The 23,593-nt window shown below is 46.2% G+C and overlaps 1 protein-coding gene across 1 annotated transcript in view; it reads right to left on the bottom strand.

Annotated features, from left to right (window-relative positions):
* The window catches only part of LAPTM4B (lysosomal protein transmembrane 4 beta), a 57,150-nt gene that overhangs the window by 16,019 nt on the left and 17,538 nt on the right, over positions 1–23,593 (bottom strand). Inside the window, exons 2-5 of the mRNA XM_083451429.1 lie at positions 18,132–18,243; positions 15,133–15,206; positions 13,936–14,058; positions 997–1,095 (exon numbers count right to left, since the gene is read on the bottom strand). Coding sequence (XP_083307555.1) covers positions 997–1,095; positions 13,936–14,058; positions 15,133–15,206; positions 18,132–18,243 — 408 coding nt within the window. The remainder of the gene's footprint in view (positions 1–996; positions 1,096–13,935; positions 14,059–15,132; positions 15,207–18,131; positions 18,244–23,593) is intronic.

A 23,593-nucleotide genomic window follows, 5' to 3' on the forward strand; every position in this document is an offset into this window, starting at 1 on the left:
CCTTCCCAATTAAAAAAATAACAGCCTTGGCCTTGCTTTCTCCATTTTTGCCCGTTGAAGGGTTTTCCATTTCCAAATAACAAAAGGGTAGTCCAATAAATGAGATAATCTTGACCTACTTTCAGCCTGAACAGCAAAACCTGACAGTTATGACAGAAAACTTTTATTTAAGCCAGTTAATGTTCTTGAAGTAAATGGGACCGAAAATCCAACCATACAGTACAAGCTTAGCTAACTTGTGCATCACAGCTGGTGGCTCATTCTAGCAAATCCACAGGGCAACTACACATTTAACCATTATATTTCTACAACAACCATTGGGAATGTGGGGCAGCTTCTCACACTCTTGATTGCTGCTTATCAGACTCTTGCTAGAGCAGTCAAGCAAGATTCAGACAAAAGGCAATCATTTGCCTCTGTCGCATGCTCACTGCAGGAAGTCATGGGTCATATTTCAAAATGAGAACATGCTCTTCTGCTTCCTGAAGATTCCTCTACAATGCTTTGCTTGGAACGGCTATTTCATGGATCCAATCCAAAAAGCAGCATGGGAACTTCTGCATGGGTATGGAATTTTAGAACAGGGATAGGGAATCTGTGGTCCTCCAGATGTTACTGGACTCCCATCATCCCTGACCAGCCTGGGGCTGATGAGAGTTGGGAGTCTAAAAGCTCCCCTGCCACTGCTATAGAACATCTCAACTGTGTAATCATCTGCATAGCTACCCCTGAAGCTCAGGGATGCTTCAAAAGATTTTTCCATGAAAGTGCAGGGAGAAAAGACCCAAAAGGAAGACCCACTGCCAACTTCAGTTCTCAGGAAATGTGAGGGTCTCTCCTTCTTGAGCCAGCCCCTCTGGTAGCTATGGTGTTTTCTAAGTCACTGTCTCTGTGACCCCTGCTTTTTTCAGTCTTCCTGGGTTCGCAACTACTGGTGCACAGGGGGATGAATGATCATGCATTCCAACAACTTTGTTTCTGTAGATATATGCTTACCTTAAAAGCCAAGGTGATACTTATAAAAAGCAGAATAATCACAATGAGACATGTGGGATTGACAGACATAATATCTTCCTTGTAGGGAAAATTACCAGGCTGCAAAAAAGAGAAGAAGAAAAATTAGTAATAATAATTGTGCACCTCTCTCGTTATAGAATACTTTACATGACAATATAAGGCCGTTATTTATTTATTAATGGTAGCCTGTTGGTCAACACATGGCATTCTTGGGCAGCTGCCAGGGCACCAGTGGGGCCTACCTGTGAGGCCCGTTTTCCCTGTGCCTTAATGTCTGGGGCTAGGGGTTGGGAACATGGAAGAACTTCTCCCCAGAGTTTCTGAAGCTCTTGTTAATTCTTTGGTATTATTGCCAAATATATTCAGACTGAATCAAGACAAATATATACTCCTGTTTGCATTAATTTCTTTCTTTTTTTGCCAGCTGCTGGCAAGAGGTTTTCTTCTTCTTGAATTTCCTTGAAGTGTTCCAATGGTTTCATCTCACCAGATGGCGTGTAACAGATTGGAGATAAATGTTACACAACTCTGCTCTCGGGTTCTTTCTTTAAAAAAACAAATACATCTTATTCTTGTTCTGATCTAGTATTTTGATCGTTTCTGGCTTTGCCTCTGCAGAAGGAAAGTTATCCGAAAGCCTTACACACCAAAACACAATGTCACTTGCCTGTCACACCCTAAGCAACCTTTTCATCTGTTTAACATACTCTATTTTTACTAAGACAATGGATGTGACTATACTGGGGCAGCCTGAGTTAAGGATGTGCAAAGATGAAGTCTGCCACCTCCCATGGTAAGGTTGAAAGATGCACAAGCACAGTATCAGAAGGGGTCCCCACCATCCCAATTTCTAATGAGGGCTAATGCCACAATAGCCATACATTACTCAGAAATAAGACCACTGAATTCCATGAGGACTGCTCCCTAATAAGTGTGTTCAAGATTGCAGCCTGAATTGGTTGATCTTTAAAGGTGATGCACAGGACTGTTAACAAGGGCTGGATCTACACATAACAAAGAAGCATTTCGGTTTAACGCATTGCAAACGTTGTATGAGAAATCGGGTTGGCAAAAAATGGACCTCCACATCGCCATCTGGTGTCACAGTGCCAGAATGCATAAGGAACACATATAAAGCACTTTTTCTTTGCCAATGTAGCCGAGTCCAAGGGCTCCCCATAAACATCCAGACCTATGGAAAAAGATTATTCTCCTACCAACTTACTCACATCTACACCTTGTTTCCAGAATGTGGGTTAAAAAGAAAGGACTAAGCGGACAAGGACCACCTAAGGTCATTGGGGAAAGCAAAACAAGTTGCAATTAAGCTCCTGTTTAACTGGCACCATCACTTTGCCAACTTAGAAGCAGGTAAAGGGTACTGTATTTCACACACATATGTTGAAGAGTGTTATTTGAATCACGAAAATAGTAAAACCATGTGGAGTGATACTGGTAAAAAGTGGATTAACCTTTGACTGCACAATAAGATCACAGCACAAAGGAATGCAGAATGATTCCTACAAAATGTAGTTGGGTCAATGGTGAATCTTTTTGGGGGGTATCCTTAATGGGTCAGCAGGGCTTCTATCATCCACGTAGTTCACTAGGAAGTTACTGCCAAGATTTGGCAACATTTATGTAGGAATTTGTGTGTGTTTATACTGTCCATATACAAAGCAGCACTTGCCCCAAAGTCAGAATTCAAAAAGATGAAGCAATTGAACATCAAGATCGTGCTAAAATATATGACTGGGACAAGAAAAGCAGTAAAGTCTTAATCTATACTGCAGATGAACGGACAAATGATTTGCTGCTGAATATTTGGGCAATCCAGATGTGTGGCAGGTCCACATGTTAAACACATGAAGAAATATTTACTGACAGTGCTGTATAACTAAATGTGGAATTTCTTCAGCTAGGTTACATAAAAGCACCGCCTTGTTTTGAAGCTGGGAAAACAAACCCAACTGAAAGTTGGACCATGCGTGGAGTTTTGTTTACACCCGGCTGCAGGAAGAAGTACGTGGCTTCAGATGACAGCCACTGGGCAAACTGATGAGTGATCACTACCACTGTGCAGATGGGGCTCATGTCCAAGACCCCATGGTGGTACCCAGAAGTAAGAAGAAGAAGAAGAAGAAGAAGTAGTGGAGGAGGAGGAGGAGGAGGAGGAGGAGTTTGGATTTGATTTCCCGCTTTATCACTACCCTAAGGAGTCTCAAAGTGGCTAACAATTTCCTTTCTCTTCCTCCCCCACAACAAACACTCTGTGAGGTGAGTGAGGCTGAGAGACTTCAGAGAAGTGTGACTAGTCCAAGGTCACCCAGCAGCTGCATGTGGAGGAGCAGGGAATCGAACCAGGTTCACCAGATTACGAGTCCACTGCTCTTAACCACCACTGACAGAACTGTAAGGACCTCACAATTAGAGTATTTGTGTCCCGCTTTTCCACCAAAAAAGCTACCAGAGCCAATTAAAACAAGACATTCCCTGCCCACAGGTTTATAATCTAAAAAACACAACACATATGTGAAAGGGCCATGGAAGGAAGAGGAAGAAAAACAAACTCAGATGCCAGTTCTTAAGTAGTGTGGTACATAATGAGCCCCTGGCATAGAAACAGTTCAGAGGCAGGAAGCATTTCAGGGAGCGATCTTTTTGGCAAAGCTTACAGAACCATAGAATCATACAGCTGGAAGGGACCTGAGGGTCATTTAGTCTAACTCCCTGCAATGCAGGGATATCAACTAAGCATCCACGACAGGTGGCCATCCAATCACTAATGATCCAACTGAGGTAGCCCGATGGAATGGCTGCTGCCAGGTGATAGTTGAGGGAGATAAGTTCTGCTTTTTTGATGGGCAGGTGCCAGGGTTGACCAGTGAGGACTTTGAGCAAGTTGCCCTCCATAGCACTCTTCCTGCAGAGAGTTTTGCTCCTCGCCAGCTTGCAGCTCCATGCCCTCCTCCTGGCTTCCACTTGCTCGCTTGCTTGCCAGGCAGCCCACGTGCCATCATGACATCTCCTGACCTCCCTTCCTCTAATGTATGTGGTACTTCAGAGTGTAAAATTGCAACAACAAGATTCCTGTCCCAATAATCTTAGGGCAGGGGTAGGCAACCTAAGGTCCGTGGGCTGGATGCAGCCCAATTGTCTTCTCAATCTGGCCCATGGACAGTTCAGGAATCAGTGTGATTTTACATGAGTAATAATAATAATAATAATAAAAATAATAAAATAATAATAATAATTTTTATTTATACCCCACCCTCCCCAGCCAAGACTGGGCTAAGGGCAGCTAACACCAGGTATAAAAACAATTGATTAAAATACAACTTAAAAAACAAGATTAAAATGCAACATTAAAATGGAACCTCATTTCAGGAGAAACTTAAATCAAAAACTTTTTGGGGATGAAAAAAAATCAGGGATGTGCCCTTTTATTTAAAATGCACCTCTGGGTTATTTGTGGGGCCTGCCTGGTGTTTCTACATGAGTAGAATGTGTGCTTTAATGTAAAATGCATCTCTGGGTTATTTATGGGGCATAGGAATTCATTCATATTTGTCAGGGCTGGCTCCGGGTCCCAGCTCACCAAGGACCAACGCTAGCCGATAGTACAGTATCAAAGTCTTTATTGAAGGATAGTCTCCATTTACAAGTCTCAGCGTCCCAGCCCTACGTCTGGACTTTAGACCGGCGTAGCTCTGTCTGGATCTCCACCCCCTGTGCACCAGTTCAAGACTCTAATCTTACTCCACCTCTTCCTTCTCTCTCTCTTCCTCTGGGTCTTACTACCCCCCGGGGTCTCATTCCTCCTGGACTCTTCCGACGCAGAGCTTGACCCCTCTGACTCCTCCCCCTCTCTTCGGCGGGCTTTAGGACCTGGCTCCCTACCCGGGCTGCCCACCTTGCCGCCCTCCTGTACATTTGAACTTGGCGCGCGCGCGCGTTTTACTTTCCGGATGACCGTTTCCTCGCTCCCTGACGAGGGTGTGGCCACTCCTGCCTCACGTTCTCCCTCTGCCTGCGCGCTCCCTGATCCCGATGCCTTGGACTCCTCCCCCCTACTGCACTCTGGGGGGGACGCTGGTCCGGATTTCCAGCTGCTACTCTCTGAGTCCCCTCTGGCCCCTTCTTCCCGAGGTGTCCCCCTGGGCACTCCCCTTGCCCTGACCATGGGGGCCCCTTTCTGTGAATCCTCCGAGTCACTGGAGAGACTCAGAGACCTTGGACTACTGTCGCCGCTGACATTTCCTTCCGACTCCTCCCCCTCGCTCTCTGTTTCTTCCCTCTCCAGTGACTCTGCTCCTGAACCCCTGACATCCATCCCCCCCTCGAAGCCCCCCCTTCCCCCCTCCCTTCCTCCGGCGGGGGTGCTGGGTGCTCCGTCGTTGTGGGGGTGAATGGTGGATACAGTTCGTCCCCCGTGGCGTGCATCCAGTTAGAGAAATCCGGCTCGTTCTCCATGTCTTCGCCGACCTCGTTCTCCTCTGCTTCCATCTCCGTGCCGCCATGCTCGAACCCAACGTCCTCCCCCATCACGTCCATGTCCCTCTCACCCTCGTTCCCCTCTGGGTCCGTTGCCTGCCAAGGGCCCCTCAGCCACCTCTCCTCTCCTCGATTGTCCCACCAAAACGAGCGGTCTGAGGCAAACCCCGAGGGCGAGCCCTCCGGTGAACGTGTGTCTAATGCTGGTTCTTCGTCCGAGGTGAATCCCTGGAACGTGCTGGTAGAAAGCGTGGGTGTGAAAAGCCAGTCGTCGAAATACTCGGCTGGCATGGGCCTGTGTGGGAACAAGGCATGAAACTCCTCTTTGAGGAGAGGCTCGTCCAGGGCATAGTCCGGCACCCAACTGTTGGCGCTGGCCGGGGTACCTTCCCTTGCGAGAAAATATTCTACTCCCTCTTCCCCCCATCTCGAGTCCAAAATCTCTGTGACCTGGTTGATGGGTTCCCTTCTTGGCGACTCCCTCCTTGGGGGGATCTCCTTATACTGGTCTGGTGCCGTGCCCTGCGCCTGAAATCGGTGAGGTGCTTTGTAGGGCGTGAGCACCGACCTATGGAATACTGGGTGCATTCTGGATCCTTCCGGAAGTGTCAACCGGAAGGCCACCGGATTGATCTGTGCCTCAACTAGGTAAGGTCCTAGCTGCTTATGTCCGAGTTTCTTCTTAGCTAAGGATCTCGTCGGCACTGCGTGGGCCGCTAACCACACCCAGTCTCCCACCTGTATGTCTTCACCAACCCTCCTGTGCTTGTCAGCCTGCAGTTTGTATGCGTGCTTTGCCAGCTCTAACTGCCTCCTAAGCTGCTCGTGGACTTCCTGCAATTCCGCCGCCAAGACTTCCGCTGCCTGTGGCTCCCCCTCCCCCAGTCTCTCTAATCCCGGGAAGGTTCTGGGATGCCTCCCGTTGTTGGCGAAGAACGGCGTCACCCCTGTGGACACGTGCTTCGTGTTGTTGTAAGCGAACTCAGCGAGCGGCAGGTAGTCCACCCATGTCGTCGGCTGTTGATTTGCGTAGCATCTCAGGTACTGCTGCATGACGGCGTTGACGCGTTCCGCTTGTCCATTGGTCTGCGGGTGTCTCGCCGACGCTAGGTTGATCTTGACGTTCAGGAAACCCATCAGCTTCTGCCAGAAGCTCGAAATGAACTGGCGCCCCCTGTCGGACAAGATAGACCGTGGCAGTCCATGCACTCTGAAGACGTGGTCTATGAACAGTTTGGCGGTCTGTTCTGCCGTGGCCACCTTCGCGCACGGAATGAAGTGGGCCATTTTAGTGAACATGTCCACCACCACTAGCACTGCCGTTTTACCCCTTGAGCTGGGTAAATCCGTGACAAAGTCCAGGGCCACCCTCTCCCACGGTTCGCTCGGAGTCTGCAGCGGTTCGAGCAGTCCCGCCGGAGGTTTGTGCACTGACTTGGCCCTTTGGCAGGTGTCGCACCTCGAGACGTACTCCGCGACTTCCCCCCGCATCTTGGGCCACCAAAAATCTCTGGCAACGAGTTCTGCCGTCTTCTCCTTGCCAAAGTGCCCGGCGGTGGGTGCGTCGTGTAACTGCTGCAGTACTTTCGCCCGGAGGTCGTCTCCCGGTACGTAGAGGGCCCCTCTGCGGACGAGCAATCCGTCTCGTACTTGGAACTCGTCGTCCTTCACCGTGCCCTTGTGCACCTCCTCCATCTTGGCTTGTGCAAAGGGGTCCCTCTGCAGTGCTCGACGGACCGCCTCCAAGTCCACGGTTGCTGCAGCGCACGCCCACGCTTTCGGAGCGAAAATGTGCTTGGCCGCTGCTGGTGCCGCCTCTTCGAGGTATTGCGGCTTCCTGGACAGTGCATCCGCCATGATGTTGTTGTCGCCTGGGATGTATTCTATCCTGAAGTCGAAATCCGCGAAAAATTCCGCCCATCTGATGTGCCGCTGGTTTAGGAATCTTGCCGTGCGCCAGTACTCCAGGTTCTTATGATCCGTGCGGACCTGCACGGTGTGCTTGGCCCCGACGAGGAAGTGTCGCCACGCCTTGAATGCTGCATGAATGGCCAGCAACTCCCTGTCCCAGATGGTGTAGTTTTGCTCCGACTTGCTGAGCTTCCTAGAGTAGAAGGCACACGGTCTCCAGTCCCCATGCGGGTCCTCCTGCAACAGTACGGCGCCCACGGCTCTGTCTGAGGCGTCTGTTTCAACCCTCATCGGTTTGCTGGGATTCACATGCAGTAGCTGCCCTTCGGACGAGAAGAGACGCTTAAGGTTCTGAAAGGACTGCTCCGCTTGCTCCGTCCAGATGAACTTCTTCTTCTTAGAGCTGAGCGTGTCAGTAATGGCCGCCGTCTGCATCGCGAACCCCTTGATGAACTTGCGGTAAAAGTTGGCGAACCCCACAAACCGCTGGACCTCCTTCCGATTGCGCGGGCTCTTCCAGTCCAACACTGCGCGAACCTTGGCGCTGTCCATGGCAAGCCCCTTGTCCGACAGCTTGTAGCCCAGGAAATCCACCTCCGTCCTGTCGAACTGGCACTTCTCCAGCTTGGCATACAGCCGATGCTCCTGCAGTCTCTGCAGAACTTCCTTGACGTCACCTTCGTGGGTCTCCTCAGATTCTGAGAATATCAGGATGTCGTCCAAGAAGCAGACGCATGTCTTGTAGAGGAGACCCGCCAGGACGTGATGCATGAAAGCTTGAAAACAGTGGGCGCCATTTTGTAAACCGAAGGGCATAACTCTGTATTCATATGTGCCCAGGGGCGTGAACATGGCAGTCTTCCACTCGTCTCCTTCCCGTATGCGAATCAGGTTGTACGCCCCTCGCAGATCCAACTTAGTAAAAACGCGTCCTTTCCTCGCCGTCGCCAGCAGGTCATCTATCTTGGGCATGGGAAAGGCCGCGGGCTTGGTTCTGGAATTTAAAATTCTGAAGTCTACCACAAGTCTTTTTTGGGGCGTGTCCCTCTTCTTCACAAAGAATACAGGACTGCCCCCCGCTGCCTTCGACTCCCGGATGAAACCGCGCTTCAAGTTGAGGTCTATGAACTCCTTGAGCTCCTGCAGCTCGTCCTCAGACATGGAATACAGTTTCCCGGCTGGCAGCGTCGCTCCTGGCAGGAGGTCAATCTTGCAGTCATAGGGCCTGTGGGGGGGCAGCTTGTCCGCTTCCTTCTCGCAGAAAACCTCCAAAAACGCTGCGTACTTGCGCGGCACTGCTTGCAGCGTGCCTAATTGTAGCTGCGGGTCGTCCCCTCCTTCTTCCGGGCTAGGAAGGATGCAATGTTCCGCGCAATAGGAGGAGCCAAAGGTCAGTTGGCGCTGGTACCACGCCAATGCTGGGCTGTGCCTGTGCAGCCAACTCATGCCCAATACTACAGGCGTGTCTGACAGGTGTGTGACATTAAAGCTGATGACTTCTCGGTGATTTCCAATCCGCATCACCATTGGTTGCGTTTGTTGCACCACCTGCCCCCCTAACAAGTCTCTGCCATCCACCGTGACAACGTTCAGGGGCAGCGTGGCTGGTAGCAGTGGTATATTGTGCTGCTGAATGAATTCCAGTCCTATAAAGTCAGCGTTGCTGCCGGAGTCAATGGTGATCGGCACCTCCAGAGTGCGTCCATTGGGCAGTTGGAGAGACGCTGTAAGCTGCACCACTGGTTTGGGTGGGAGGGGGTCTGTGGGTTGCAAAAGTGCTGGGGATTGTTTCATTGACTTGTCTGGCTGGACCCCAGTGCCTCTTCCTCCAGCCAGACTCCGTCGTTTAACTGTTGCTGCGTTTTCAATTGAGCTGCTTCAGCGACTGTTGCGGAGGCTGCAGTGTGCTTGTGGAGCCTCTGGGGACACTCTTTCGCCATGTGTTGAGCACTGTCGCAGATGTAGCACTTCCTGTTCCCTCTAGGAGGCTTCGTTTTGGCTGCTCCCGGCGTTAGGGCTCTGTTAGCTGACTGAGCCCTGGCACCTCCGATTTCCATCGGCTCTTCTCCCCCTCCCTGCGAGGGTGTGGAGTGCGCACGCGCTGCTTCTCTGGGAAAGAAGGGAGGTGCTCTGGCTGGCGCCCTTCCCCAACGCCCTTCTTCCCTGTTCCAAGGACGTTCTTCCAGATGCACCCCGATCTCCAGAGCCCTCTGGACTACCTGCTGGGTGCTCCTTGGTCTCTCCCCTCTTCCAATCTCCGCTTTTACATCTGCATTCAACCCCTCCCAAAAGAGGTCTCTGACTGGCGCAGAATCTTTTTCCCACCCCAGGGCATGAACCAGTCCGAAAAATCGAGTATGGTACTGCCGCACGCTGGCTTTGCCTTGTTTAAGTCCATGTATGTCCCTCCTGGCAAGATCGACGTCTACCTTTGATAAAAAGCATGAGTCCATTGCTTTAATAAAAGCCTTCGCATCTTGGAGCGCTGGATCATTGTCCCTCCATAGATTCCGCAGCCACGTTTTGGCTTCCCCATGCAAATGGGACAAGATAAACCCCACTCTCTCTCTCTCATCTCTAAAGTCTTTGTCAAGTAAATCCAGCGCAAACAGCAGGTCTGCTCTGAAGTTGGGGTACTGCTGCAAACTCCCGTCGAAATGCGATACAAGGCTTCCTCCCCTTCTCCCCAAACCTATGCCTTCTGCCTTGGATCCCGTTTGCCCCTGTTTGGAAAGCACGTCCAACCTGGCCTGGAGATCCCGGCAGGAGGTAACCATCTCCTCCTCTCTCTTCCTGGATGCAATTACCTCCGTGCTGAGTTGTGTCACCGCTTCTTGCAGGGCTTTTATCTGCTCTTCCGTCGTCATCTTGCCTGAGTTTTGTGAGCTCTGTAAGCACCCCTCCTCTGTCCTCGCTGCGCCGACTCACGTGGCGAGGTTCTTGGTGCCAAAACTTTAAAAATTGCAGACAGAGCTTACTGTCAGGGCTGGCTCCGGGTCCCAGCTCACCAAGGACCAACGCTAGCCGATAGTACAGTATCAAAGTCTTTATTGAAGGATAGTCTCCATTTACAAGTCTCAGCGTCCCAGCCCTACGTCTGGACTTTAGACCGGCGTAGCTCTGTCTGGATCTCCACCCCCTGTGCACCAGTTCAAGACTCTAATCTTACTCCACCTCTTCCTTCTCTCTCTCTTCCTCTGGGTCTTACTACCCCCCGGGGTCTCATTCCTCCTGGACTCTTCCGACGCAGAGCTTGACCCCTCTGACTCCTCCCCCTCTCTTCGGCGGGCTTTAGGACCTGGCTCCCTACCCGGGCTGCCCACCTTGCCGCCCTCCTGTACATTTGAACTTGGCGCGCGCGCGCGTTTTACTTTCCGGATGACCGTTTCCTCGCTCCCTGACGAGGGTGTGGCCACTCCTGCCTCACGTTCTCCCTCTGCCTGCGCGCTCCCTGATCCCGATGCCTTGGACTCCTCCCCCCTACTGCACTCTGGGGGGGACGCTGGTCCGGATTTCCAGCTGCTACTCTCTGAGTCCCCTCTGGCCCCTTCTTCCCGAGGTGTCCCCCTGGGCACTCCCCTTGCCCTGACCATGGGGGCCCCTTTCTGTGAATCCTCCGAGTCACTGGAGAGACTCAGAGACCTTGGACTACTGTCGCCGCTGACATTTCCTTCCGACTCCTCCCCCTCGCTCTCTGTTTCTTCCCTCTCCAGTGACTCTGCTCCTGAACCCCTGACAATATTTTTTTTCAAAATATAGTTCGGCCCCCCACATGGTCTGAGAGACGGTGGACCAGCCCACGGCTGAAAAAGGTTGCTGACCTCTGTCTTAGGGCATGGCAGAATACCTCCTGTATGTTCTAGGTATTGAACATGTATCAACATCAGCCTTGTAAGGAAAGAATAAGAAAGAAGAACTTGGCACAAGCAGAACTCTGACTTCCCATTGTCACCCTGTCATTAGTAAAAGTTCTCTTTGAAGTAACGCAGCTCATGCACTTACTATAAACAAAAACCAATGAACAAAAGAGGAGAATGGCCAGGATTCAAGCTCAGCAAAAACCCAAATCTCTTCCAATCCCTGAGGGAGTCGGGGCCATTTCCGCTTTTTAAGAACGCTCGCCACAGGGAAAAATAAAATCTTGAGCGAAGTGTTTTGTAAGTGCTTGCATTCCAGTATCACATCATTAAGCTCACTGCTACTATGAATGGGGTGCTTAATACAATGAATCCCAATAGATCCTATAAATAAGACCTCTGGTTTCTCAAATTTGATGCTTGATGAAGCTATTGCAGTTCATGCAGCCATTAATCTTTATCACAGTCCATATCTCTATTTGATTTGAAATTGTTTTTACATACAAAATTATTTTTAAAGTTTATATTTTTTACTGCGAAATCCATTCTAGATATTTTATGGGAAGAAATTCATAAACAGAAGAAAATAAATAAAATAATTTAGAATTTAGCACCCCATGCCAATGGAGAACGGGGTGGGAATTAAGAAACAGGAGACATTTCTCTAGAGGGGACAGAAACAGAAATTCTGCACTGCATTATTTTCCTTCTTCTGTCTATTCCATTGTTCTCTGGACCGCTATGAGCTAATTCAGCATTCTTGTGGGTTTAAAACAAACAAGTCCACATATGGTAACCAGGTTGGCAATTAAGGATCAGAGCAAAACTAAATATGAGGGACAAGAAGCAGTGTGCGTTCTGTCTCTTTTAATCCTTCTTCCTCTTCATAATTACATTGGCCTTATAATGCATCATGAAGCATGATTGCACTGTGTGTCAGTCTACTTCCAGCGGCCAATGATTTAAAGAGGGGAAGAAGCAGCCCATAGCACAACAGCCTTACATTTCACATCCTTTTATTAGGACTTTTGCACTTCCAAGTTTTTTTTAATGCAGTTCTAACAAAATGTACCCAAAGGCATTAAAATGTATTTTTAAAATGGCTTTGAAGATTTTTGTATACAATAAAGCGGCATATAGATTTTACGAAATAAATGAATATTTTAGGATAAAGCAACGTTGCTGTAAAATTAATATTTTGTAAAGATCCATAGACATATCTATATGCATAATACATTTGAATGTATAATACCATGATGCAATTTTTTAAAATGTGCAATATAACAATGTGATAATACATTTTCCCCTGCTGTCAAATGGAGAAGAACCATAAAGGTAGAGCAGGTGCTTTGTAAGCAATAAGATTTCCCTTTCTGTCCCTGGCATCTCCATCTTAGAGCTGGAAGATGGCTTTGCAGGCTATCGAGTTTAAGCCCCTGCTTAACGCAGGAGCCAAAGATGGAAAAGACATTTGCTGAGACCCCGGAAAGCCATTGCTAGTCACTGTAGACAATACAGTGGTCTAATTAGTGGTCTAATCTGGTCTGCTTTGACAATTTCTTGTACAGTGGTACCTCGAGTTACATACGCTTCAGGTTACAGACTCCGCTAGCCCAGAAAGAGTACCTCAGGTTAACAACTTTGCTTCAGGATGAGAAGAGAAATCGTGCTCCGGCGGCGCAGTGGCAGCAGGAGGCCCCATTAGCTAAAGTGGTGCTTCAGGTTAAGAACAGTTTCAGGTTAAGAACGGACCTCCGGAACGAATTAAGTACTTTACCCGAGGTACCACTGTACTCTAATATAGCTCTACCTAGAGAATTTGGGGGTTTCAGACCCTCACTGTGAAGTATGAAAAGTGTCTTTGAACAAATATCCAGGCATCATCAAGTTCTTTTTTAACAATGGCTTGATAGGTCTGAACCTGTGTTATTTTTTTGTAATGCCAAGTTTAGAGTCTTTAAGGAGGCAGAACAACCTCATGGTCAGCTAAAGGTCCAATGACAACAAAAATGACACTTGCTTGGGTCAATGGCAAAACAACAATAAGCACAGATACCAGTTTTTACTGATCTCAAGAGTCCTACAAATATTTGAGGTTTTAGCCTCCATTTTGGACTCCTGATCAGACGTTTCCAGGGAGGCAAAGATGTTCTCTCCCTGGACTTCTCTTCTGCAAGGAACTCTGCACATGCTCTGAAACCCAGGGCGATGCTCAAGCAGGCAAAATGTAACAAAGTCAGACTGACTTTCCTAATGATACCTCATAAGGTTCTTTAAGATTTAGGGTGGTATTCAATGAAGCGCTTCTGCTAGCACAAGGATTTCGGTGGTGCAACAGAACTTTTTCTCCCTCTTCTGTCACCATGTACTTCTGCATGCCCTGGATTTGTTCTGGGAGTTCTCCACACAAGAAGAAGTCCTTGCACTAGCAGAAGCACTTAATCGGATACTGAGTTAGTTAGATACAGACAGACATAAAAGCTTTGGGGGATTTTCACATGTGAGTTTTTGCAAAAGCAAAACTATGGCAGATAAGAACCATGATTCATCCAAACCTTCCTTGGGTTTTGTTTAGAACAAAGCAACAAACTGTGCTGCAAAGCTTTGCCCTTAGTTTCTCAAGGACAGCAATGAATAATGGGGGAAAGGGACTTACCAGTTGCTGCAGGTAATCCTGAATTGTGCTTGGGTACACAAGTATGCTAATAGCGACCAAGGTGTTGAGTGCAAAATCAAATATTTGGTAACAGAAGAAAGGGATGATCCAGGCTGCATGTTGCTGTATGTTAAAGAGAGAGAGAAAGAAGAAACCTAATGGTTATCTAGAGATTTCTAACACACTTTTACAGTGGTACCTCAGGTTACAGATGCTTCAGGTTACAGTCTCTGCTAACCCAGAAATAGTACCTCGGGTTAAGAACTTTACCTCAGGATGAGAACAGAAATCACGCAGCGGCAGCAGGAGGCCCCATTAGCTAAAGTGGTACCTCAGGTTAAAAACAGTTTCAGGTTAAGAACGGACCTCTGGAATGAATTAAGTTCTTAACCCGAGGTACCACTGTGTTTTACATTACCAGAGAGTTCAAAGCAGTTCGCAAAAGAACCAAACTATAAGGACAAAGAGATATCACAAAGATAAACATTTCATTAAAAGGTAAAGGGACCCCTGACCGTTCAGTCCGTTCCAGTCGTGACTGACTTTGGGGTTGCAGCGCTCATCTCGCTTTATTGGCCGAGGGAGCCGGCGTACAGCTTCCGGGTCATGTGGCCAGCATGACTAAGCTGCTTCTAGCGAACCAGAGCAGCGCACGGAAACGCCGTTTACCTTCCCGCCAAAGCGGTACCTATTTATCTACTTGCACTTTGTCGTGCTTTCAAACTGCTAGGTTGGCAGGAGCAGGGACCAAGCAGCGGGAGCTCACCCCGTCGTGGGGATTTGAACTGCCGACCTTCTGATCGGCAAGTCCTAGGCTCTGTGGTTTAACCCACAGCGCCACCCGCGTCCCTTAAATATTTCATTAGACTTAGATTAAAAGTCAGTCATATCAAGGCCCCTTCTCCCCAAATGGCACCGCTGTGTTGACATTTCCACATATTTTCTAGCATCTGGAATGCCTTAACAGGCAGATGGCTGCAAATATGAAGACCCTTCTGGCCCTGCCATGGGAGTTCGGAGGGATAGGTGTTTTTTCACATGATGTTGGCCACATGCCCAGTTAAGGCACTGTAAATATGACAGCTTGTTATTTTCCCACAAACTTATCAGCTGTTTTGCCTACCAGCTTTATGTATTCAATTTTTATGCAAGGATGGTTACAACTGAATGAATAAGGGGCCATAAGCCATGCGTTACCTTATATGCGCCGTATGTGGCCATTGCACAGATGAGGATCATAAGAAGAGAAATTGCAGTAGCGATGCACATATCTGAAAGAAACAACCAGTCAGTCTTTGGTACATGGTGAAATGGTTCAGCTAATTCTAATCCCAAGGTCTTTCAAGAGGTGGCAAGGAAACGCTGACAAAATATGCAACACTTGATTTGCAATTAGCAGAAGGAAGCAAAAGATACACATCTGAAGGACGTGTGCACTATCAGAGGGTACAGGAATCAGATTCCTTTCCTCCTCTTTTAAGGAAGACTCACCGCCGTTCAAAAAGTATGAAAGAACTGGCACAAGACAAAACTGGATTGCCTTTGGTCTCAGAGTAAGTTGTATCATGCCGAATCACTTCTCCCTCAGTTCTGATAGTGTCAGCATTCCTCTGATACATGAGCGTCCTCTGCTGGAGGACTTAAAAGTCTAGGATGTGTCTAGCTTTGTGATGGTGTGTGCAGCTATTTCAAGATATCTGTGTCCTTGTTTGCTTTGGGGGGAGGGTAGTGGCGTATTTTCTTTTTTTTGATAATGTGCCATGAATGCTGATGTCCTTGCCTTTTCTTTCAATAGTGATATTCTTAATGTAAGCTTATATGATTTGCCCTAAACATTTGGCATTCCTCATTTGTTTTGTCTCAAGCAGTCCTTTGCCACATACTTAGCTGCAAGTGAGCTCTGGAATGAGCTGCAGGGGAACATGAATACTACTCTTTTCTTTTAAAGTTTATGATCGGAGGCAGCTGTGACGATGGCCTCTAGTTTGGCCTAAGACTTGAATGAAGCAAGGCACCCCAGCCCCAAAGCAGCATTTTAGCAGTATTATTTTCTGAGCTCCGTATGTACACGCAGACAGATGATTTTTTTTGGGGGGGGGGACCTTATGTCTCAAACTACATTAAATAAATTGACACTGGACTAGTACTGGGTAGCAAGCACCCAGAAGCAAAAATGATATCACCACAATACTTTCCAAGGGAACACAAATATGAATAATGTTCTTGGCTACAAACAATGACAAAAGAAAAGTACAGTAAGTACTAGAGCCATGACCATTTAATTAATTTATTTTTTACTGTTTCGATAGGAGTACTTCTAAGTTTTCTTTTTGACGGGACATTTTATAAGCCAGTTTTGGGGTGTCTCCATTTTCACCTCCCTACTAGTGTAAACAAAAAAACAAACAAAAACAAAACAGTTTTAAGTCATTAATATTATGTATTGCTGATCAATCTTTCCAAAACATCAGCATTCAGGGGAATGAGGGAAAGTTGATAAATGAAACTACTCAATTAATAAAATATACTTGAGTAATAATAGCTCTGATTAACTCAACAGGAAAAGCACCATATATTGCTATACGACTAATCGTATTGTTATACGACTAATCGGAGTAAGTCCGATTGATATCTACTTCCAAGTAGACACATATGGGATTGCACTATAAGAAACTATCTCCTTATTGGTCTACCGAAATCAGGAAGGCTGTACTCTATTTGGTGGGTGCTTAAAACAATTTTATTTAGACAAGTCTACCCAAATATGTAGAATGTTGATATGTGTTTTCACCTGTTTCGTCTTCTTTTTTTAATTGGGTTTTGTAAACAGCAATAATGTTATACAAATAAGCATACCAAGTTTTTTCATGTCATTTGTATATCACAAAAAGAGCATCATAAATGTGGAGTAATATCTAAAATATATGGTTCATTATTAGTGGCCAATGTATGAATTCTTGGTTCATGAATTGGTTTAAACAATTAGGAAGAAAAGAGGGGGGAAGAGGGTGAGGGGGGAATGGTAAGTGGGATGGGGTCTGGTGGTTATGCTTCTGTTCTTCTACTTAGTGTATGTGTGGGGTTTTGTGTCAGCGTTACTTGTATTAGTTCTCATACTATTTCCTTGTTGTATTTCCTTGGTGGTGAGAAAGGTTGGGGGTGGCTGAGGGTGTGGTTGGTTGTCTTTGGTTGGCTGTAGTGAGAATTGATTTTGTGTTTGAGGTGTGTGTGTGTGTGTAGTTTCTAATCAGGTTAGCCAGATTGATTCGTATGCTGTTTGCAGATTCTTCTTCTTGTCTTGTTGGGCTATGTATGTGATCAAGGGAAACCATACCTCAAACCTATTAAGTTGTGCTGACATAAAGTGTGATGGGGGGGGGAGTGGGGTTAAAATTAAATTTGAGTTAAAAAATGGGTAGGTTTCAGAAAGTAGGTTTTCATCTGTTTATCACTGATTACCAGTAATTCTTCTGAATGTTTTATATAGTAGTTTTTAACTCTCCTTTTAACCAATTTTTTATTGTTTTATTCTTTTTGCAAACTGCTTTGAAGGTTGTTGTTGTGGGTTTTTTTTTACAATCAAGAAATGTATACACTTTATAAAATAAATAAATTGAAGATGCAAATTGGTCCCTGGGCTTACAAGCTAAAAGAGAGGATGCAAAAGGAAAAAGGACTAAGGAGGGAGGGCAGAACAAGGCCCATGGAATGACCCCGCTTCCTTCCTTTCCCTCAAGGGCAGCCTGCTAGAATGGCTTTTTCCATGTGACCACTTGCAAGCAGCAACCGTAGTTCACAAAACAGATTGAAAATTGTTATCTGAGGACCGCCTCCAAAGAAGGATTTGTTCCAAAACGTGTTGAGCCTAATAGAGCATTTAAAAAATGTGTGCACCTGGAGAACTCCTCCCTCAACTGCTATATTAACCTACACTGACTTTCATTGTCAAGGTTATCTCCAAGAATAAAGACAACGTAGCCGGTTTCAATAAATCAGCTTCAGTTGCAGTCCTCTCTGCAAAACTCATCTTTAATGTCTGCTTATTTGTCAAAAGATTTTTTATTTTTTTAAAAGAGGAAGGCTTTCTTTTTTGTGCAAATTCTAAACCTGGTTCTCAAAGTGCTGTCTTGGCACAATACCAGTTCAATTTAATGGGGATCTGCTTGTAAATTACTAATGAAATGACGTATACTTACTGGCATCGTCCATAAATTCCAAGTCACCCCCCAATTCAGCAGTTGTTAAGTGGTACTGGCTGGGGTCTGTCAAGGCGCTCAGTATAATCAGCAGAACCACTGAGTTGATGATCTGGGTAGGGAAAGGAAGTTGGGAAAGCAGAAGGTCAAAAATGAACAAATTCTGATGTTAAGCGTCGTCAGCATTTCATGGAAGTGAATAGAAGAAACAGTATTTCATGAGAAGAGCCTGCAGGATCAAGCCGATGGCCCATCTAGTCCAGCATCCTGTTCTCACAGTGGCCAACAAAGTGCTGCTTATGTGAAGCACACAAGCAGGACTCAAACAATACAGTGGTACTTCAGGTTACATACGCTTCAGGTTACATACGCTTCAGGTTACAGACTCTGCTAACCCAGAAATATTGCTTCAGGTTAAGAACTTTGCTTCAGAATGAGAACAGAAATCGTGCTCTGGTGGCGCGGCAGCAGCAGGAGGCCCCATTAGCTAAAGTGGTGCTTCAGGTTAAGAACAGTTTCAGGTTACGTACAGACCTCCGGAATGAATTAAGTACTTAACCCGACGTACCACTGTATTTTCTATTGTTATACCATGAGAATGATGTTGATAGGATGACACTTCTCCCTCAGTCTTCTTCCTATACACTAGGTATGGAAAACTTCTGGTTCTTAATATAGAATATTTATTGATTTTAATATAGAATATTTATATCTCACAAGTCTTCATAAAATCTAAACAGCTACCAATAATTAAAAGCAGTATCTGCATATAAACTCCTGGCTTGACACTCTGTGTTTAGGTGACCTGTGTGTCTCAAGGACCAGATAGAGAAGGCTAGAGGGCCAAACACAGGTTACCGTACTTGCACACCATGAGGGAAGACGTGCTAGCCAGGGGCAGACATTGCTTTAATGGTTGGAAGCTGCTTTGATTTTATGAAGGCGGGTGAGGTAGAAATAGTCCATATTAAAATCAATAAATATCACATATTAAAAACAACAATAGAGGTGCAGAATCAGCAATATGTTAGTCAGGGATGTAAAGATGGGAAGCATTTCAATAGAAATTTTCATTTGGCAAATCTAGGGACATCCTATCGACAACCTCTCTTGGTGTGATAGTTTGTTTTTTTGATACTGAACACTGGGGAACATTTCAGCACAGCCATACAAAAGCATCTGTCGGCTTCTTTTCCTAATGTGTGCTCTCTCTCTGACCTGTATATGTATTTTAAAAACAGCCTGCTCCCAACAAGGGCTGCATCTGACTGTCTTGCTAAACCAGTGATGGGAATCTCAGGGCACGCCAAGCCTATTTGGGGTCGTTGGGACTCTCTCTAGGCCACACTCCTTCCCAAGGCCACGCCCCTCACCAACTTCGCTTTCACACCTGCATTGTGTGTTTTCGCCTGGTGAGAATGTACCCTCTAACTCTTATCATGATGCTTCTTGCTTTCCTGGTCAGAGAGGAATGTGAAAAGTAAATGAACATTTGTTGTGGTGCAATGGATCAGTGTGTCTGTCTGTTAACCAGGTTGCTCCTGGATCAAGCCCACCCTGGGCAGGATTCCTGCACTGCAGTAGGTTAGCCAAATGGCCCTCAGACTGAAAAAAGTTCCCCACCCCCTGCACTAAACCACAGTTTAACACAAGGTGCACAAGCAGAAGGAGACACATCTTAAGGACTGTTTTCTGCCATCAACCTGCATGGCAAAATTCTTATTATGTCCCCCGTCCCCCCCAAATACATACCCTGGCCAGCCATTACTCTTGGCATATTGCTAGTCAGAAATAAAAGTCACCTCTAACAATGGGTTATTCATGCTGCCTCAGTAATCCTGTCCATGTGGATTATAAAATCCCTATTTATAGTTTTATTTGGTTCTAGGAATCTAAATGGCCGGGAGGAAATAATAATCCTAACTGGGATTCTTGTGAATGTTCCAATTCACAGATTCCTAATCTGAATAATGTTGATGAGCTGGAGTCAATGAGAGCTTGCCCTAAGCTGTTGCTAGGAAACCATACGTGGCTGCCTGTGGGACGAGGCCTAGCGAGACCAATCACAGCCAAGTCACCCAAGCTCCTAAATTCATGGCTGCCAGCCAAGGACTGGTTACTGTGGCATATGACAAACTCAAATCTACACATGACACCGGCAGAGCCGTTTGCCTGAGCCTGACCCAAATGCTGTACAGCGAGGAGGCAATATCTGAGTTTTAGTGTAAAACAGGCCACGGGGCGTGAAGAGGATCGGAACCAGACAAACGCCATTTTAAGCCAGCAGCCACTGACCCTGAGGCAATAGAGCCATGCATTGCTTGCTGTGCTTTTGCAATCGCTACCTCTCCCTTTGGAATGTACTGTTGAGGAACAGCGAGGAGAACATTTCCCTGTAACAATAGTGGAAATAAATAAGTAATACACCACAGAACTGAAGAACATGTGCAGAAAGCCGAATCATGTGCAAATACTGTGAATCTATGCCAATGCATACGCCAACGCTTCATAACCAATCAGCATGTAACCACAATTTACCCTCCTGATGGCTCGATGTAAGCAACGTGTATAAAAACATTTCATGGGCACCCAGGAGGTGTACAGGCTTTTGAATCCTGTACCATCTTACTGCAGTCTGAATAAAATATACTTTTCTCCACTCTGCTGTGGTTATTGGCAGCATCGGACCTTAATCTGTTTACAGTGAGGTGACCTAGACCCTTCTCATAACTGCTTTTCTTGCTCAGCTGAGTTAATTTCTAGTACTGGTACTCTACTTTGCAGAAAAATGCAGGGATGGGAAAGGGAGGTAAGTTTTGCAGGCAGGGAAGAGTTCATTACCCCTCTCACCTGTACACCCTCCATTATGCCAAAGATCTATCTATGCCATCCCCATGTAATATAGTTTTGTGGCAGATAGACATTTAAGCAAATGGGCCTATTGTTACACCTAGTTTGAAAGTTTGAGCTACCGCAGTTCTGCTTTAAGCACGAAGAACCACAAAGTACCTCACTGGGCAGAAATATTTATGAGTTTCAGCTTCTCATGCCCCATTCAGTGGGTTCAGCCTTTACTGACATTAACATGCCATTTGAACCTAAAAGCGACTTCCAGGACATCACATAATTTAGGAAAGACGGGGATGGACAAGCAGTTCCTACACTGTTTCACACACCTTTACAAGACATGCAACAATGGAGGAAAAGGAACAATAAAAAAAGTTATGTTTCAGACACTACAGAGAAATGTGGAGAACAAGAAGCAGACGCTATAATCATTTCCCTCCACATGACAGACTATTCAAGGCCATGTTTCTGCTATTTGCAAGAGATAAGCTTGGATTTGTGATTACCATACTTACTGCTGATTTATCCACCGACCTCTGAGTGGCATCCTATGCATCACAAGCCTAGATAATAAACTGATTTTTGTAGGAAAACAGTGGAAGAGATCCACATGAATGATTCTTATTCTGAAAGGGCTCACCTTGAGGTGTTTTGTGTCAAGAAGCACCTCACAGGAACAATGAAGAAAGAGGTTAACCAGAGTCTGAATCACCAGGTGTAAACCCTGGTGCACCATACTGTGATTTGAGTTCAGGTCCCATTACTAACTGCTCTGTGGAAAAGACTGGTGTCATGACCAGGGGGGTGGCAGAATGCTCAGCCCTTATTGTAAAGAAGTCACACAATTCAAACTGTTTCACACACAAAAAGGGATCATCATTAAGCTACTGCACAGAACAAAGTGTTGGGGCATATCCATAAAGGTCGCCATATATTTGCATGAGGGCTTCTCCTTCTGTTTCAGAACTGCCCCCTCCCCATCATGTATCCTTCAAATCTGTTCTGGGTTCCCCCCCAAGCTTCCTGAGTAGATCTGGCAGGCAGAGAGGGAGAGGAGAGGGTGGGGAATTTTCATTGCGCCAGCATGACAATTTCATCGGATACTACCTCTTCTTTATAGATACATCCACATAGAATCGTACATGAAGGGACCATGAGGGTCATCTAGTCCAACCCCCTGCAATTCAGGAATCCTTTGCTCAACGTAGGGCTCAAACCCATGACCTGGAGATTCAGAGTTTCATGCTTTACCAACTGAGCTAGAACTAACGAATCCAACAGAACAGGTTAAATAGGTGCTATATTGAGTTTTGTGGCATGTGGCATGTTGAGGCATTTGTGTGCACATACTCCAGTGAACTCATGGAAAGAGGACAAAAAGATGCCCTCTCTACAACTGGCTAGTGTCACTGGAACCCAAAGCAATGGTAGCCATACATGGACCATACAGATTACTAGCATCATCTGTACCACATCCTGAAGAATGCTGTCGAGTACAGGTGGACTACTTATTACAGTGGTAAGTATTTAACTTCCCTACAAATAGAGAGCATTGTTCTCAAGAAGCTTATCTTTGAAATGGCCGGCTAGTACTTGCAAGTAGTTCTGCTAATAGGAAAGCATTTGGAAAGGCAAGCAGGAATGCTTACTTGAAAGCAAATGGAAATGCAAGCAAGTTCCTTTCTCTATCACATGATGCAGCTTACTTGGAAATAGTTTGCAGTGTGGTTCTTTGGACATCTGAATCCTACACATGAAAAAAACCAAAAACCTGGAACAAGGAAGGCTGGTTTACCTCTTCATGTTGGGAAAAGAAAATACGCAATGGAGTATTGGTACTCAAACAGCCTAAATGCTGCATGGGATTTTTTCAGCATTTCATCTAGAAGAATATGTAGGCTTCTGGATGGTGCTAAGACTCAAAATGGCAGTCTCTGGCCAACATCCATAGTGGAACATCATAGCCTAAATCAGCCCTAGTGATTAGAAACAGGAAGTGCCAAGAGGAAAAGCAATATTCACAGTCCCAAAGGATTTAAGAAATCAGTAAAGAAAAGATAAATCACAGAAGGGCAGAAATAGCGGAGACAAGCACACAGGCAAACAAGCAGGCAGACGGTATTAGCACATAATGGATTAAAGGAGGCTGGCTGACCCAAAGGAGGCTGAGTGTTCTGCCTGCCTGCTAGGCAAAATAAGGTGACTTATACTGTGGTTACATAAAGGATAAAGCTTGAGCAAATCACTGAGCATGTAGTTTAGCAATTCCATTTGCCTGCTGCAAAATGCTTAAGTTACAAATCTGTAACTAATAACCGTCTCAGAAGACACACCAAAGCATGAGATATACAAGATCTGTTATTTCAGATGTGCTGTGTCTAGTTCAGGTGATCAATCACACAGCAAAAGCAGTACTGTTTGACCCACCCTTGGATATGAGGGGCTGGATATATACATTTTTACAAATACGCAAATGGTAACAAACAGAACCCAGCTTGGTCAGGTGTCTTGACCTGCTCTGTCAACTCCAAACTATGTCCCTCCAACTGCATCCAGCTACGGACATGTATGCAAAGTCACACACATCGCTTGTAACAGGGAACTCAGGTGGCGAG

The sequence above is a fragment of the Podarcis tiliguerta genome (genome assembly GCF_965153285.1).
Source record: "Podarcis tiliguerta genome assembly, chromosome: 7".
Lineage (NCBI taxonomy): Eukaryota > Metazoa > Chordata > Lepidosauria > Squamata > Lacertidae > Podarcis > Podarcis tiliguerta.